General features: G+C 40.6%; 1 protein-coding gene across 1 annotated transcript; it reads left to right on the top strand.

Annotated features, from left to right (window-relative positions):
• Nucleotides 1–11,503: 11,503 nt before the first annotated feature.
• LOC134530500 (uncharacterized) lies at nt 11,504–15,196 on the top strand. Its single transcript, XM_063365367.1, has 2 exons — nt 11,504–11,858; nt 13,349–15,196. Exons 1-2 carry the CDS (start codon nt 11,714–11,716, stop codon nt 14,185–14,187), a joined length of 984 nt encoding a protein of 327 aa, XP_063221437.1. The 5' UTR covers nt 11,504–11,713; the 3' UTR covers nt 14,188–15,196.
• Nucleotides 15,197–16,361: the final 1,165 nt, after the last annotated feature.

Raw genomic sequence — 16,361 nt, 5'->3', positions numbered from 1 at the left:
GGCGGGTGGGTAGTAGGTGTCTGTATGCGGTCCAACCTTAGTTAATACAAACAGGAAACAAAACCATCAAATAATATGTAAAAAAAAAAATACATTTTTAATATGTAGTGGCGCTTATATCCTGCATACTAATGTCAATAACAAATACATTCCTCCTTTTTGCCAAAAAAAAATATTTTATATCTACATGCTCAAAAAAGTTATTTTTTACAGCCTCGGAAAGCGACATTTTTGTTGATTTCAATCATATCTCGTTTCGGGAAGATTGTTGCTTATAACTCGCTTATATATTTTTGCTTATATCTTTTCCGGCCCATTTTCGATTTTAGAATCGAATTCATTTAGCATTATACTACGAAAGTATATGCGTGCGTAATACTATCAAAAACCTGCCACAAAAACAAAATCATATGCGAAAAAGGTGACCAACCTTTGGAATAGTTTCATACATGTCCACACACTAAAGGTGATAATTTCGATGTACCAAAATTTAATAGCTTTATCTATGACCATTAAATATTTAAATATGCAAAATAACGATTTGTAGGTTACCGGAGAACAATATTTTTTTCTTTTCTCGAATACAACGTATACATTTAAATCATGGTTGGTTGGTGCAATTTTTGTTTTCGAGGTTGGTAAATAGCATAAGAGACTAACTTGAGATGAATCTCGTCCAGTGTCAGCCCCTGGCAACAACTAACTGCGTGCAGATGAAGCGCCCCACGGCCGCTGGAAGTGACGTCACCGCGCGACAGGTGCGACGCTCATCCGTCACTGTCGCGGGCTCGCCCGGGAGGTTCGCGAGCCAGGCGTCCCCAACCCCCCCCCCCCTTCCCCCCACAGGCCCCCGCGGCCCGAGGGCGGCGACCGAGCGGGGATGAAAAAAGCTCGGAGGAGTCGGGAGGTCTCCGCTTGGCCCCGGGGGAGGTCTGGCGACTGACTGCAGCGAGCTATGCAACACGTGTTCCGAGACTCGTCAGACTCATTAAGGCCCATGCGTACTGCCAGACGTGACGCGCCGGCCAGACACGGGCTGGGGTTCGACCAAGGGCACGGTTACAACAAACAGAACGCCCGCACCACTTCAGGCGAACAGGTTCAAGCAAACACGTTTACAAACACGTAAGTGTACGGTCACGCGGCAGTTGGTATAAAGTGTATCCGACCCGAAGCAATCGTTAGCGGTACATCCGTGTGAAAGGAAACGAACGCCATACGACAGCGAACATATTTCATAACTCTTGCCCTGAAGGTTACAAGCGAGGAGAACGAACGGGTATTTCTTCCTTGAGTCATTTCACTTGCTAATGGAAGTATTTGAATAAGCCGATGGCCCCCCCGCAAGCCGACACACAACAAACCGGAGGGAAAGAAACGAAGTTGGGTATGAATCGAGAACTCTTAAAGCTTTCCCTCTACACTTCACCAGACATAGACATACGCGTGTTTGGTAGCCGTGAGCGCTGAGGAAGTGCAATAATAGCCAGTTGCACCATTGGATTTTAGGACTGATCTCGAGTCATAACCTGGTTTGATTTTCTATAGCACCATTGTGTCGGCAATGATCTCGGGTCAACACACAGCTGACATGGCCGGCAGTTTCACGGACATTGCCAACATTTTTAGAAGTAAATAAATTAAACTCCACATGTAGTTTCCCGCCTGGGGCAGGTGCCTACATGGACGGAACGGGGCTGAAACTCATAGGGGCCGGCTGTCCTACCCGAGGGACAGACCTGTTTGGAGCAGCGATGGAATGAATTGGTGAGGGGAGGGAAACGGGAGTACAGTGAGAAAATCCACCACAGCACCGTCCGCCACTTTTACCATTTGCGAAAATCCGGGTTCGAACCCCACTTGACCACCGCGCCTCTAATCATAAGTAAATATTATTTACAAAATTTCCAATCACATATAATACACGTATCAAAAGTTTTACTAATTCTATTTTTACAACCTATTTTTACGTGAAATATCCATATTTTAAAAGTTTTAAATGCTTATTATTTTAGTTTAATGTTTGAATATTTTATTTTGTCATGATTACCTCCCATATAAAATAGAAGTGTGTTTTGGTCAAACTTTTTTTTTATTTTCGACTACTTCGTTTTGTATTAATTTTGAAATACCAGTATGTGTTTTCAGTCGTTATTAAAATTCAAAAGATGAGGCAGCGATTATATGTGCTGCTATCTTGTGGTATTAGCATCAACCATTTTCTCGCCGTGTCACACTCGATTGTAGCGACTGCATATCCTTCCAGCCAGCCAATAGAAATGCACCTAGCATTCCTTCGACACTGCTGCTGCATAAGAGGTCGAAGTTCGTGTAGTCTCAGTATGCGTTGGCGCAACGTTTAGAGAAATGATCCTTGGATCATTCTTGGGCTCAGATATTTGGATCGCAGATCGAAGAGCAGAATGTTGCAACTGGCCATACGTGGAGATGGTTGGCGGTACCATCTCAGTTCAAAATGATTCAGTTTGTGTGCACCAAGTTGGCACCAAGTGGTTCGGAAACCACCATCTTTAACTTTACAAATTTGCGAAGCAGTAATTTTTTTTTTTTTACCGAAAAATAAATAAATAAAACATGGCACGCAGATTCATCCTGAAATCCATGAGCAGTATTTCTTGGTCCATATGTTGACCAATCACTAGGGTGACCTATAAGCTTTTTTTTACGTGGCTTTAACATTATGTTTGGAATGTATTCAGTAACCAGTGAAAATGAATAAATGTTCAGTATTACCAACTTATATATATATATATATATATAATTTAAATGTATGTTATATGAACGTGAAACCACGCGCGGAATCTGTAAAATCTAAGAAAGAGACGGATGTGGCAACCAAAGAAACAATAGCGTGTTTCACTGTCAGCGCAACGCCAGTTATTAAAAACCGAAGCGTCCAAGGCCGTGACTCGCGCTGGGTGCACGACGACGCTACAAAGTTGTCCACAAATAACAAACTCTCTTGGCCTCAGGCCTCCGAAGGTTATCATTACAAAGTTTAATGGGTATTATTGATGGACGGCGAAGTGGCCGACAGCAGTTACATTTTCGTGCGCGGTCGGCCTTGAAATCGGCAGTTGATGGCGGACCCCAGATAGCATCGGCGCTCGCTGAAGACGGAGGAACAACGGCTTGGAGTCCGGACGGCGCCGGCGAATGTGGGGCAGCCCCAGAGGGACGGCGTGGGGGGGGGGGGAAGGGGGGAAGGGATCAAAGAGTCGGCGCGAGGCGAGGTGGACACGTGTGGCACACGAACCGAGCGACCCGCGATCTCTTGGTAAGAGCGGAGCGGCTTCTGCACCGTTCAAGCTCTCTCCCTCTATTCCCTATCCCCACCGCAGGAAGTGCCTGACCACTCCTTGGGGACTCGGCGATCAAAGATCCCTCGGAAGCTTCCATGGCCGCTGCTACGGAAAGTTTCGTGGAAGCTTAGGTATTGCGCTGCCCGTTTTCATGGAAGTTTTAGGTTTTAGTTGTGTGTATTATTTTTTTTTTGTTGCGAAAGGTTTTATACCACTGTTTGGTGATGTTTCCAGTGAAAAAAAAATGCATCATCAGAGAAATAGCGTGTTATTAATTACCTTATGATGATTCATATGTACCACAATGGCTTCACATCAAAATTATAGTAAAAATTAAGCAATGTTTCAAGACATATTTATATTTAAAAATTTTTTTACTGTGTTCGTGAAGCCGAAAGATGGAAAAAATAAAAATATTTTGTTTTGATATCATTTATTCTAGTAAACTTCCCTGATGATGGCGACTGCAACGTCTACCGAAACGTCGGTGATATCTTTGCCTTCAGCGCGGCTACAACCCAGAAGCCAAGCAACTTCAGAAAATGGGCGCGAAAACCTGCGATCTTTAATAATACTTTTATTTTTTGAACTTTGCTATTTGTTGATATGTCAAAGACAATAAAAATAGTGTCTCTAAACCGTATTATTACAATATCAATAATCATTAAAATTAAAAATAATAATACAATGCTACACACCAATTATTATTATTTTACAGGTCGCCCACGTATAAAATATAATGCACGGATTTTCAGACTTTCGAAGAATTCACAAAACTTGTCCATATGAATTATTAATTCCTCCAAATCTACTTCCATCGCTACACAACAGAAGTTACTTATGCCATCTTTTTGGGTGAAACGATTTTGATCCCTATCATTTTTATTGCTAAAAACAGAATTTACAGAAATATTCAAATTACGATTCTGACATGATGTAAAGAAATATGTTTTGTACAATTCATATGCACATACGAAAACGTTTTAGTGAACATTTATGTATTAAAAACGTCAACAGTCTCGTCGAATTTCCACCGAACAGGCATTCGAATGAGCTGCTGGCCGGATTGACGTTCAAGTGGTTGGTTCTTTTCATCCAACAGTAAACCAATCATCGTGCGACGTCTCTGCAGAGCAGTTTCTATGGGGGGGAAAAAAAAAAAAAAAAAAAAACCTTTCGGTGAGTGGATAAACGTCAAAACACGAATCTGAGAATTAGGCCATGAAACAAATATTTTGTGTTTACATCAAAATAATTTTGTAGTGTCCACGAAGTAGTTCATCAATGACTGATATTTTATAGTCAATAAATAAATACATTTGTTAGTTAAATAAAAATACTTAAAGGCCACAATACTGGTTTTATTTGTCTGTTTACACCACTGCAGAGAATTTGTACCTCGCAGAAAACCAAGACCGGTCAATACTATACATATTTCTACTTTCCTCTGTTTTCTGCGGCGGACAAACGCCCTGCAGTAGCGTAATGACTCTACGTTGCTGATAACTCACAAGAAGAATTTCAAGACGCAGTGGTGGATTGCGTGGCTTTGTAAACACGACTCGTCACTGAGACGCGTGGTGACAGGAGCTCGCCCCAAGATGGCGGCCTGGCCGCGGGCCGGAAGCGCCCCGTCGCTGTCACCTTGGCCCGCCGACGCCGCTGCCGGTATTACCAAGTGAAATGCGGATCCCGCCTGGCGCGCATGCGCGGCTGTCGCCGGCCCACCCTGACAGCCGTCCAGGCACCTCCTGCGTGGTTGAGGCCCCGCGCGAGGGGTTGCTGCCATAACTTACAAACACACAACTTACAAACAAACAACTTAGAAACACACAAGACGAGAATTTTATAATTTATGCCTGTTCTAAGTTATGTAGTTCGGTGCTGCGTGTTTCTAAGTTATGATAGTTCTATGCTATGATTTTTTTAAGTTAAGACGTTTCTACGTAGCGTGCTTATATGTTTTATGTGTTTTTAAGTTATGCCCGTTCTAAGCTGTATGTTTCTAAGTTATAGTTCAAAGTAATGTTTTTATAAGCTACGACATTTATAAGTTGTGTGTTTCAGCATTAGGTGTTTCAAAGTTATGATTGTTATAACTTATTACAGTTCTAAGTTATGTGGAATTTTTTTCTAGCTTTATAAGTTATAACTGTGCTAAGTTGTGCGTTTCTAAGTTATGTGTGGATTCTTCGCATGAGGCCTGTCAGAGGAGGGAATATCAGTTGCAAAACATTCCACTAAATAAGTCACATACGATATTGGTCTTGTCTACCGCTTACTCGTACTGAAAAAAGAAATTAGCAAGAGTGAAGCTAGGATTGACGCTCAATCAAATCTTAATTTTTGTGAAATGGTTGTTAGTAGACACAAAAGGCTGACTGGTCATGCACATTTAAAAATTAAAACAACAGTAAATACTTTAAACCCATGAACGATTTATTAAAGCTATTTTATATAGGTATTTATTTTTTATTTTATATATAATTATTCCTTAACCATCATAGTACTAAACAATATTTCAACAGGCGTATCTTTGTTACAGAGCATTACAAATTCATTTATTTCAGCTTGTTAACATTTTTAAGAAAACAATTAAAACTTATGTTACTTGTTTATGATCATTGGGGCCCCATGAAGTAACCTTTACATTCAATTTGACACTTAATACATTATCTGTAAATATAAAACTGTTTTTATTATTAATTTAATTAATTAACGTAAGTAATTTCGAAGTTGCAGTCCTACGGTAAACAAAATAAAATTTAGTTCAGTTTATTTTGCCATGTTTTGCCGAAGTGAATTTTACATGCCAAATATATATGTGAAGAAAGCTTTCCTGAAACGGCGCGGTCACTCCGTGGCTGCTGGGAAGGTGAGGACACACATACTCCAGACAGCTAACAGGTATAGGCTACACTCAGTGAAGCGAGTGACCTGTAACAGGGACCGCATTGCGGCGGTAAACGATGTTTTACAGCATAACAATGCTGAAAATAAAGACGGCGAACCAAACTGAGAAGCTACATCGTCGCGAGGTACAAGAAGAAGGTCGTTCTGACCTTGGCATTAAACCAAGAATGACATAGATAATAGCTTAGGCAGACTGTACCTACAGCGCATGGTGTTTCTGCACTTAGAGTAAAGAAACAATCCTTAAACGAACACAAACTAAAAAAATTAATTATCTAGATGTTTTCTTAAACAATAACACATTTTGTAAAGTTCTCTTTGTCCATAGAATTCTTGCGGTTGGATTAAAATCATTTGAAGATAATATGCCAATAACAAATTTAGCCACACTGATTTTGCAGTGACATTACAATAAAAGTACAGTGTCATCACACTGCTATAAAATACAAAGTTAAAACATATCATTTTAAAACATAAAAAGTACAATAAATACATTAAACCAAATTTTAAAACATGGAGACCATGTTTAATTAAAAAAGATAAACAAAGTCGAGAATATGACACACAACAGCTGTGCAGTGGCACACTTGTTATGTTAACAAACTCACGGTCTCAATTATGATTTAATTAAATAAAAATATACACTCCAAAATAATGTTAAAAAAAATATATATATATTATTCGGGCTCGTGAGGCACTACCACCCCCCCCCCTTTTTTTTTCTAGAGCCGCGTAGAGTCTTCCCTAACCCATACTCTCCCAACTCACTACACTTACAAGTTTACTTAGGAAAATAAGTAATCTAGTCGCTCTGAACACTGCTTAGTTCAGACCACACCGCCACAGAATGTTTTGTTTTGTTTTATTCCCCTACCTGAACTTAAACTTACAGTATTGGGTTGTGAGAGATCCGGGTTGTAGGGGAGACTTTTAAGGGCCGTCGCAGAGTAAGGTACAAAAAATCTAAGCACACACTTTGCAGGTTAATCAAATGGAGGAAAGGTATACTTTGCCTCAAATTACGACGGTACAAGCCGGCCTACTTGCGTCTCAGGCCGGAGCCATACAGGAAGGATAGCATGCACCATGTGCTTTGATTGGGGTTTGGCCAGCCATGGAAGCGATTGATGACTTGAGACCTGCACAGACACAGGTGGAATCTCTGGCCACAATCGCGCAAGGTATTAAGCAAGCAGGACAAGGAGTTTGGGCTGGGCTGTACTGTCACTACAGCATTCCCGGGCCTCGAGGTGCTACTTCCGTACTCGGAAATCTAGCCGCGGACCTGAGTAGCGTTCCAAGGTGGAGGATCACCGCTCACTACCCTCTGGCACAAGACACGGAAATCATTGGCTGATTGCGGTGATGATCAGCTGCTGTGTGCTCAGATGAATAAGTTGGCGCTGTCTCCGTCGGGACTCGAACCCGCGCCGCGCGAGAGTGCAATTAGAAAAAAACAATGTTGGGAGAAAACAGATGATTGAGATTCGGGAAGCAGTGATGTTTGTGAGTATGGACGGGATCATTTTTTGTGAATAATTGTTTGATCTACAGACTGATGCATTCAATATCTGTTATTTTTCCTCGTGTTATCATGGTATCCTGGATGTTATTTTTCAATTCTGCACTGAACATTGGAAAATGACAGTTATTTCGCTCATGGTCAGTAATCTGTAATACTATATCTCTCTTTATGAAGCGTACAAGGGCAGTGTGGTATTATTTATAAAATAATGGCGTTCACCTTTGTGTCATCTGAAGGAAATTTTATGGCCTTCAAAATGCCGGAAAGTGGTTCTTTCTTATTAGTCGGCTGCGCGATTGATATTTTCTGTGTTGAACAGGAAATACTACTTATTGTCCTTAAAACAAAAGATAAGAGGGTAAGAATCGATTCCAATCTTCAAAACCGTTGAATACATCACAAAGAAAAATCGATGAATCGATATTCTACATTCATTCCGCCCACTACTTCAAGCTTTTGCGTGGCTTGTTAGCAGATACCCAGAACTTTCGCAAAAATTTCTTTTGGACACGGGTTAAATTACAAACTGTTATACGTCTGCGCTGAGCTATGGAGAGGACTTTGAATGTCAGGCTGACGCTAAATTAATCCACGACATTTCCGTGACCTTACCATTAATGGTTGAATATTCCACGGGCATATTCGACAACTTTTATATAATCCGCAAAATCTGCATTGCTTCGGAATTTGCTGCGTACGTCGTTAGCGTGAAGCTCATTCCATACCTGGCCTGGCCAATGAGAATGCGTTTGTGTTCTTGAACGTCTGTGATTCGTCTGACAATAACCATGCAAGAAAGGAGCTACAGTACATTCAAGAACATGGATGGCACGAAAATCAACCATTTCTACATACTAGTAGATATTTTACTACCAGGAAAGGTCTACAGTAGAGTTTCCCAAACACTTGTGTCGCGTGATGGCTCTCTAGGAGTGCCGTGATATTTTGGTCAATATTATATATAGAAACTATACCGTGTTTCATGTTAATTTTAACCTAACCATTAATGAATAATACAGTAAAATATAATTTTTTAGTTTTTATCATAAAGGATTTAAAAAATTAAAATCACACACTCACACACATATATATAACGATAACCTATGTCAGAAAAATACGCCGTAACAATGTATATAGTGTGCCACTGTGTGTATGGTTACGTTACCTTGATTTAAAAAAAAACTGGAAAACAGTGGTCTACGCTGTTGTAAATTACAGTACATAATTATTTGCTGACTTTCCAACGAAGAACGCAGTTCCAGATAGCTGAATCTCTATGAAAACTAAGCCTGATGGCGACATTAGAGTTTTCAGTTCCGTTATAATAGTGAGGTGTACGGTCTTACTAAATCGAAGTGCTCATTATCCACGGGAGGGATCACGTGAAGAGGTGGTTTCAGAACCTGGCAGGTGGCTCACACACAGTTGTTTCCACTCGCTGCAAACGCATCGCTGACGCCAATTTATCCTTTAAATGGTTCGCCTAGCGACGAAGAACAATGGTGTCGGTGTGACATCTGACACGTAGGGGATTCTCATTACCTCTACTCACAGGCGCTGCTACGTCGTGGTGGTGGCTCGAGGAAGAGGGGAGGGAGGGTCATAACGCACTCTCGTAAAAAGTATAAAACAAAAAAAATAATACTTGTAGAAAAGCGGCGGAAATAAAGAAAGAAAGAGCGGCCTCCCCCTCCAGTGGTGACAATAAAACAAGTTCATAAAGTTCAAGCCGGGGGGAAGCGGCGAGGGACCGGAAGTGATAAAGAAACAAATGCGACCTCCTTGAACCGCTGGAGAATACCCGGGGGGCGGGGGGGGGGAGGGGGAGTTATGGAAGAGTTGGGGGGGGGGGGGCCTAAATAATAGTGAGAAGCACACACAGCTGTGATCGTCTTGTGGGGCGCGCTGCTGTAAGGGGTTGGAGGAATGTTGTGACGGGTTAGTCGCGGCGATGCCAGATCGCACGGCGCCACTTGTGAGATCACCACGCCAGTGTGTTTGTACTAGAGACATGCAAAATTCGCTGATTCATTCGGTGATAGGCTAGAATTCAAACACATATACCTCTTAGATAATTTTGCTATTGGCTTACTGTTCATCTGGACGAATCTCAACCAGTTATAAACCCTCAACCAAAGAAGGATCGAATCATAGACAAACCAGCTGAGACGACTTACAAGTCGGCAGCCAATGAACTTGCGTTTTTTGCCCGAGTGTACAGGAGAATGTGCAGTCTATCCTGAAGGCCATCGAAAACGCGAATTTTGCAGGTCTCTAGGTATAGATAATGGTGGTGTTAATTGTAATTTTATTTAATAGTTTATTGAATAAGTAACTATGAGGGTTTAGTTTATTTTGCAGTATGAATGAAATTTTTGTTTGTAGGTCCTCAAAAGATTATAATTAATGTCACGTCATACTTACTCTGCCAGCCCCATTTTCCTCTTGTTCCTCTGTCCTGTTTTCACTATTCAGGACAAAGGTTACAGCTTCTATTACACACGGCCGCCAATTTCAAGGAAACAATCGCTAATACTTTGTTGCAGTCTAATTAGCGATCAGATTGTTCGCGAAAAATACACGCCTCTTCTTGAGTAGAATATTATTTACAATACTCAGCAAAGATGCATATTCGAGTAGTTGACATCCAGGAGTGAACTTGCCAGGTGGCAGAACCATAGAATGATGACTGATAAATCCCATGATTGTATTTATATAGCCAGCATTAGCTTCAGGTTTGCCGTGTGAAATTTTTTAAAAAAAATGGCACTTTTTAAAATGTCACTCGATTCCAAACATGATTGGAATATGACACAGATTATTTTAATGCACATTCAATAAAATAATATTAAACACACAATGCATAATACTCGGACGTAAAGTATGCTATGGTATGTTATAACCTCGACGACATCCGCAATGCGACCGCAGTGATAGTCCTGCGGCCAATCAGACGCGAGGCCGGTTCCGCATTCCCGCTCAGCCAATGAACGACCGAGTACGCCCGCATCGGAGAATGCGCTTTGCCACTTCGCTTCTGTGAACTTACTCATTCTGTGGTCCACAACAGCACGCAGGTTTTTGTGGAGGGGAAGGGGGGGGGGGCTGATGCCCCGACCTAGTCAAGCATTTTAGCCTTTGAAAACTACACGTGTGCATTTCTCAGCCATTCATGCATATGTAATCCAAATTTATCACAGTTTTCGTTGCTGCACGCTGTTAACATATCCACGTTAAATTATTCAGGGATCTTCGTGAGATTGTGGGTACTGGGATTTCTTACTCTGAGCATGACTCTTTAAAACACTCTTCTTCCTCATACATTCATGTCCTCCACGTTTACGACGAAAGTACAGAACTAGGCTTGCCTTAGCCCGGGATAAATTTGTAATAAACGTACTAGGTATATATATTTTTTTTGCACCCGTGTACATTTATATGTAGGTAACATTTGAAGGTTAAATAACTCACTACTCACTAGAAACTGAATAATAAATATCTCCACTGAAAACATTGTTATTTATAATGGTGAATATAAAATTATGTACCTAGTCGAAATGGTATACATAGTTATTATTTATATTCGCCTTTTATTTCATACTTGTTGTAGTGTACAAAACATTTTTCGGCCCATCCTGGGCTTCCACTAACAGCATTAACAGTCATTTTATCTTCTTTATTCTTTCTTCTTCCATCAGCATCCAGAAGTCGGACGAAAGGTCGCTCCATCTTCTTAGGCCCTCCTCACACGGGGATACTGAAGTTGCTTAGATACCGCGAGACTCGGCGACCGAGCGACTCGTCATGTAGATAGGCATGGCGTCACTCAGACGGCGATACTGGAGTGGCGGAGACTGGAAGTCGTAAGCAACGTAAATCCCGGCGACTCAGCATGCTGGTCTCCACGCTACTCCAGTAGCCTACGCGGCGCGATACTGTATTGTAGCGAACAATGGGCGAGCAGGCGTTTAATATCAAATTTGTAAACGAAGTTGAGAAACACCCAGAACTCTATAACTACAAGTTGAAAGGGTATTCAAAAAAGGATGTGACTGACAAAGCATGGAATGATGTCGCAAAAGAAGTGCAACTCACAGGTAAGTTGACAATATCTTAAACAACAATAATTAGATATAAAATATCTATCATAATAAACTAACTTGTGAAAAACCAAAATGTATATGTAAACAGCATGTTTTATATTTAGTATCTCACAAATACATTATTAGTAAAAGAAATATAGTTTTTATACAATGGTTATTCGTCCTTCGAAGAAATACCTTATTCTAAAACGTTTGTAACGTATAAAAATTACTTTCTATTGATATCTTTTCTTGGTTCCCAAGGGAATTACGCATGGTTTTTACGAACTTCGATAAAACTTACCACATGTTCAAAGTTGTTGTCATACTCACAGTAACCTACAAAAACACATGAAATACTTTAATACCTAATTAGTTATTGTAACAGTATTTCCACTGCCATGGAACAGAAGCCCGGGGTGTTAGAAAATAGTTTGCCAAGTAATTCCGCACTTCATGAGCAGTAGACCGATCATGTAACGTTAGGTCTTCTAGTGGCTGTGGATTGATGTTGGGCGTTTCTGAGTTGCCAAATGGTTCACCAGCAAAATATTTAATACCTTCACTTTTCCGAATGAAGTTGTGAAGAATGCAGACAGATTTTATTACATCAACCACTCTTTCCGTAGTTCGGCAGCGAATAGCAGTGTTCAACACTTGGAACTTTTCTGCCATCATTCCGAAAGCGCACTCCACTGTTTTCCGTCCTCTGCTCAATCTGTAATTGAATATTCTTTTAACATCATCAAGTGTTCTCTGAGGGTAAGGACGCAGCAAATATTGTGACAATGGAAAGGCCTCATCTCCAACAAAGTAAAAAGGAAAGTCAATCTCATTGTCGTCATCTGGTAATCGTGAAGGCGGTGGTATGTCTAGTCCTCCATTTGCAATCCAGTGTTTGACAGCTGATGCGCGAAACACTCCTCCATCGCTGTTTCTACCTGCATAGCCAGTTTCAATAAGAGTGAAGAAACCATCTGCATCACTGCTAGCCAGCAGCACTATTGAGTGATACATTTTGTAATTAAAGTTACTTGAGCCAGTTCCAGGTAATTTTTCTATTCGAATATGCTTACCGTCCAATGAACCCAAGCAATTGGGTAAATTCCACAGTGAATAGAAACGCTGTGCTATCATTCTCCACTTTTCTTCTCCTGGGACAGGCATGTAGGACTCTTTCAACGATTCCCAAATTAATTTGGTAGTTTCTCGTATGATGTTGATAACTGTGCTTTCTCCTCTAGCAAAGTACATCGACAGCGATACAAATGTACCTCCTGTTGCCAAATACCTGCAACAAAGTTAAATTAAATTTTACTTCATAATACATTCCCCATGTACCATTTATATATTTTTTCTTCAAATAATAAACATATGTTGTATATATCTGGATTATACTTAATACTACTTCACTTTTGTATTTGTTTTTTGTTTACTGTAAATTAGTTAGGAATTCATCCATTGCAACGATTTATATTTATGTGAACAATGTTGTTTGTTTTCAGTTAACGAATGCAAAGAAAAATGGAAAAATCTCCGTTCAGTTTTTGTCCGTCACATAAAGCCACCTCCAAGTGGTTCAAGTTCCAAAAATAAGAAACCATATTATCTATCGGAGGCAATGAAATTTACCCTACCATTCATAAAAACGCTTGGTACACCATCGGGGAATTTGCCAGAAGTCATCAATGAACAAAACCTGGAACACAGTTCATCTGACCCAACACAAAATACGGAAGACGTTGCGGCTGAAGAGGAGGAATATATCTCAGATAACGCAATACTAACTACAACACCACAACTTTCCCTTCCTTCACCTATGCTGCCAAATACTGACTTCTCGCAAGAACATGCTCATCATTCCCAACAAATGACTCATGATCCCTTTTCCAACCCAAAAGATAATTTATCAAAGCGTAAAAAGCAAACAGTGACGGAAGTGGACAAGTCCTTTATGGAATACATGAATGCAAAGAAAAGGAAACTTGAATCGAATTCAAACGATGATAGGCAAGTAAAAAAGTCGTTTCTTCTAAGCCTTTTACCAGAAATCGAACCTTTGACAGATGCACAAATGAAATCATTCCGACGTAGGGTTCTGCAGCTTATTGATGACATCACGAATCCAAAAGACATGCACCAACACGTACCAGCTTACCAACAGACCCCAACTTACTCCTACAGTGTTTCCACGCATTCATCGTTGGCTACAGATAATGCTTCAATTTGTTCGTCGCCTGGAAATCAAACTATTCCACAGAAAGTACAAGATACTGAAACGCAACAGTATTTTGAAGTCATCCAAGAGACTTTACAATATGAGCAGGAACATAATGTGATGTGATGTTTTGTTGGGTGTGTAAACATATAACTTTGGTGTACGTGTTTTTATCTCTATTATGTTGTTTATTTTTGTGTTTACAGTCATGATTTGAATGTTTGTGTAATGGGTATTCTTTAAATAGTTTATATATATACATTTTTTCTTTTGCAGTACATTATTTGAATGTGTATTTCTTAGGTATATTTGAATTAAACATTGGAATGAATTTATGCATAAGATATGTTTATACTTTCACCTTTCAGTTGACTGGAATACTTGGGTATAAATAACTTTAGATTATTTAACCTGTTAACGTTAAAGTGCACATTCTTAAGATCCATACAACAGCCATTTTCCACAGATAAAATAAGTAATTGCGGCCTCAAGTTAAAATGCATACATTGTTTTTATTCGCCAAGCATCAGTATATACGTTAAAATACTTGGAAAGAAATAGATTTGTGTTGAAGGGAAACATTTAGAAGTGCCTTAACAAAAATTCGTAATAATTTGTATTTCTTAACTTACTTACCTCAAAGTTATCAGCAATCGTTCACCGGGGCTCACGCATTCCCTCATAGTGGTATCCCTATAATACATCGCAGGTGTAACAATTTCCGTTAACATTTGGTAAGTCTCCTTCGTCATTCTGTAGAAAGCGATGAATTTTGAGTCTGTCTCTTGCAATTCTTTGGCCGCGACAAATAATCTACAATTAATGTTCCTTTCTATATATGGATGAACCCACAATCTTTTCCTACTTCGTTTTCTATAATGTTGATAATATTGGATAACAATATCACTATCGTCACTGCTGTTATCACTGGACATTACATACAATATATAGGCACTTCACGGTTCCACAAGATACTCGGGCTGTACTCACGATGCATTTTTTCCTCCCAGTCTCTGATATTTTAGTAGCGTCGTGTGAAGATAACGGGCGACTAGAGTCACCCAGTCACACAGTTGCCTAGTCTCCAGGCTACCAGCGATCGTTTTGTAGGCAACTTCAGTATCCCCGTGTGAGGAGGGCCTTACACCATCGGTCCACCAACAACACTGGGCGCACATCTCTCGAGGCAAAACTTCAGCAGCGTCCAAACAGCTCCGCCATTTTTAAATGCCTCTCTGTTACAGCAGAACACTGACTCGGAAGTGGGAGTTCAGCCTAGTTTCTAAGAAAATATTCAGTCATGTGTAGGGTTACCAGACGTCCGGCAAAAGGAGGATTTTCCTTAATGCTCCAAAATGTCCGGCTTTTTTTATAAAGTGAGATAATTCCTGCAGTTACACTCTGAGTAAAGCGCGCGGTGCGCGCTAATGCGCTGTCCACAGAGTCACCCCACTAGTAAGTAGTTCTATGACAGCTTGACAGGTAGCAGCACATGCAGAAGCACGTGTTCTTAATATGCTGTGTATGCGTGGTTTGTTTGATTCTTAGACTGAAACTGTATTAAATGCCAAAACATTGTAAAATATCGTACTCTATTGTAATTAATTCATGGCTTTTTTAAAAAAATATATAGTCCTCCTTTTTAGTGAAATGTCCTCCTTTTGCGAGGCGAATGTCCTCCTTTTTTGTTATCAGTGTCTGGTAACCCTAGTCATGTGGAACCAAGAATAACCCTTTTTTTTTTAATTTGAGGTACATTCTTCGTTGAATGTTCGTGAATGCAGAGTAATTTCTAACAGTGCACCTAATTATTTTTTTTTGACAGTTCGTTTTGCTATCCGCCAGATTAAAAACCTACAGGGCACAAGAATCTTCTTCTCTGCTTGCCCAGCCCTGGAAGAAAGGGTGCCGTGGATGCTCTAGACGAGACCCGATGCGCCAGTTCGCGATTAATTAACGTAAATTAACTTACAGTAACTATTATTAATATGCGCTCAACATCGTCCCTTCCCATAGTTTTAAGCACACGAGCTGACTGGCAGCGGCAGGGTGTCGAGTGAAGTCGCTCACCGCCAGGGGCGCATGCAGTCACTGGTACCAACCCAGACGCGCACAAGCTCCAGTGAGGACAGCAAGGTCCAAGCTCCCGACCCCAACGTGGTTGAAACTTTCTGCCCTCACCAACTCTTCCTCCTGGACCATCCTTCTTGTCCAGCACTGAACCTGCCTGCTTAATGCTTGCAGATTTGACCTGGGCCCAACCTTAACAAGTAGTTATGGACTAGAATTCAGAGTGAGGG

Source organism: Bacillus rossius, chromosome 3 (assembly GCF_032445375.1).
Source record: "Bacillus rossius redtenbacheri isolate Brsri chromosome 3, Brsri_v3, whole genome shotgun sequence".
Taxonomy (NCBI): domain Eukaryota; kingdom Metazoa; phylum Arthropoda; class Insecta; order Phasmatodea; family Bacillidae; genus Bacillus; species Bacillus rossius.
The sequence above is the reverse complement of the archived record's forward strand: the minus strand, read 5'-3'. Positions and strand labels throughout refer to the sequence as shown.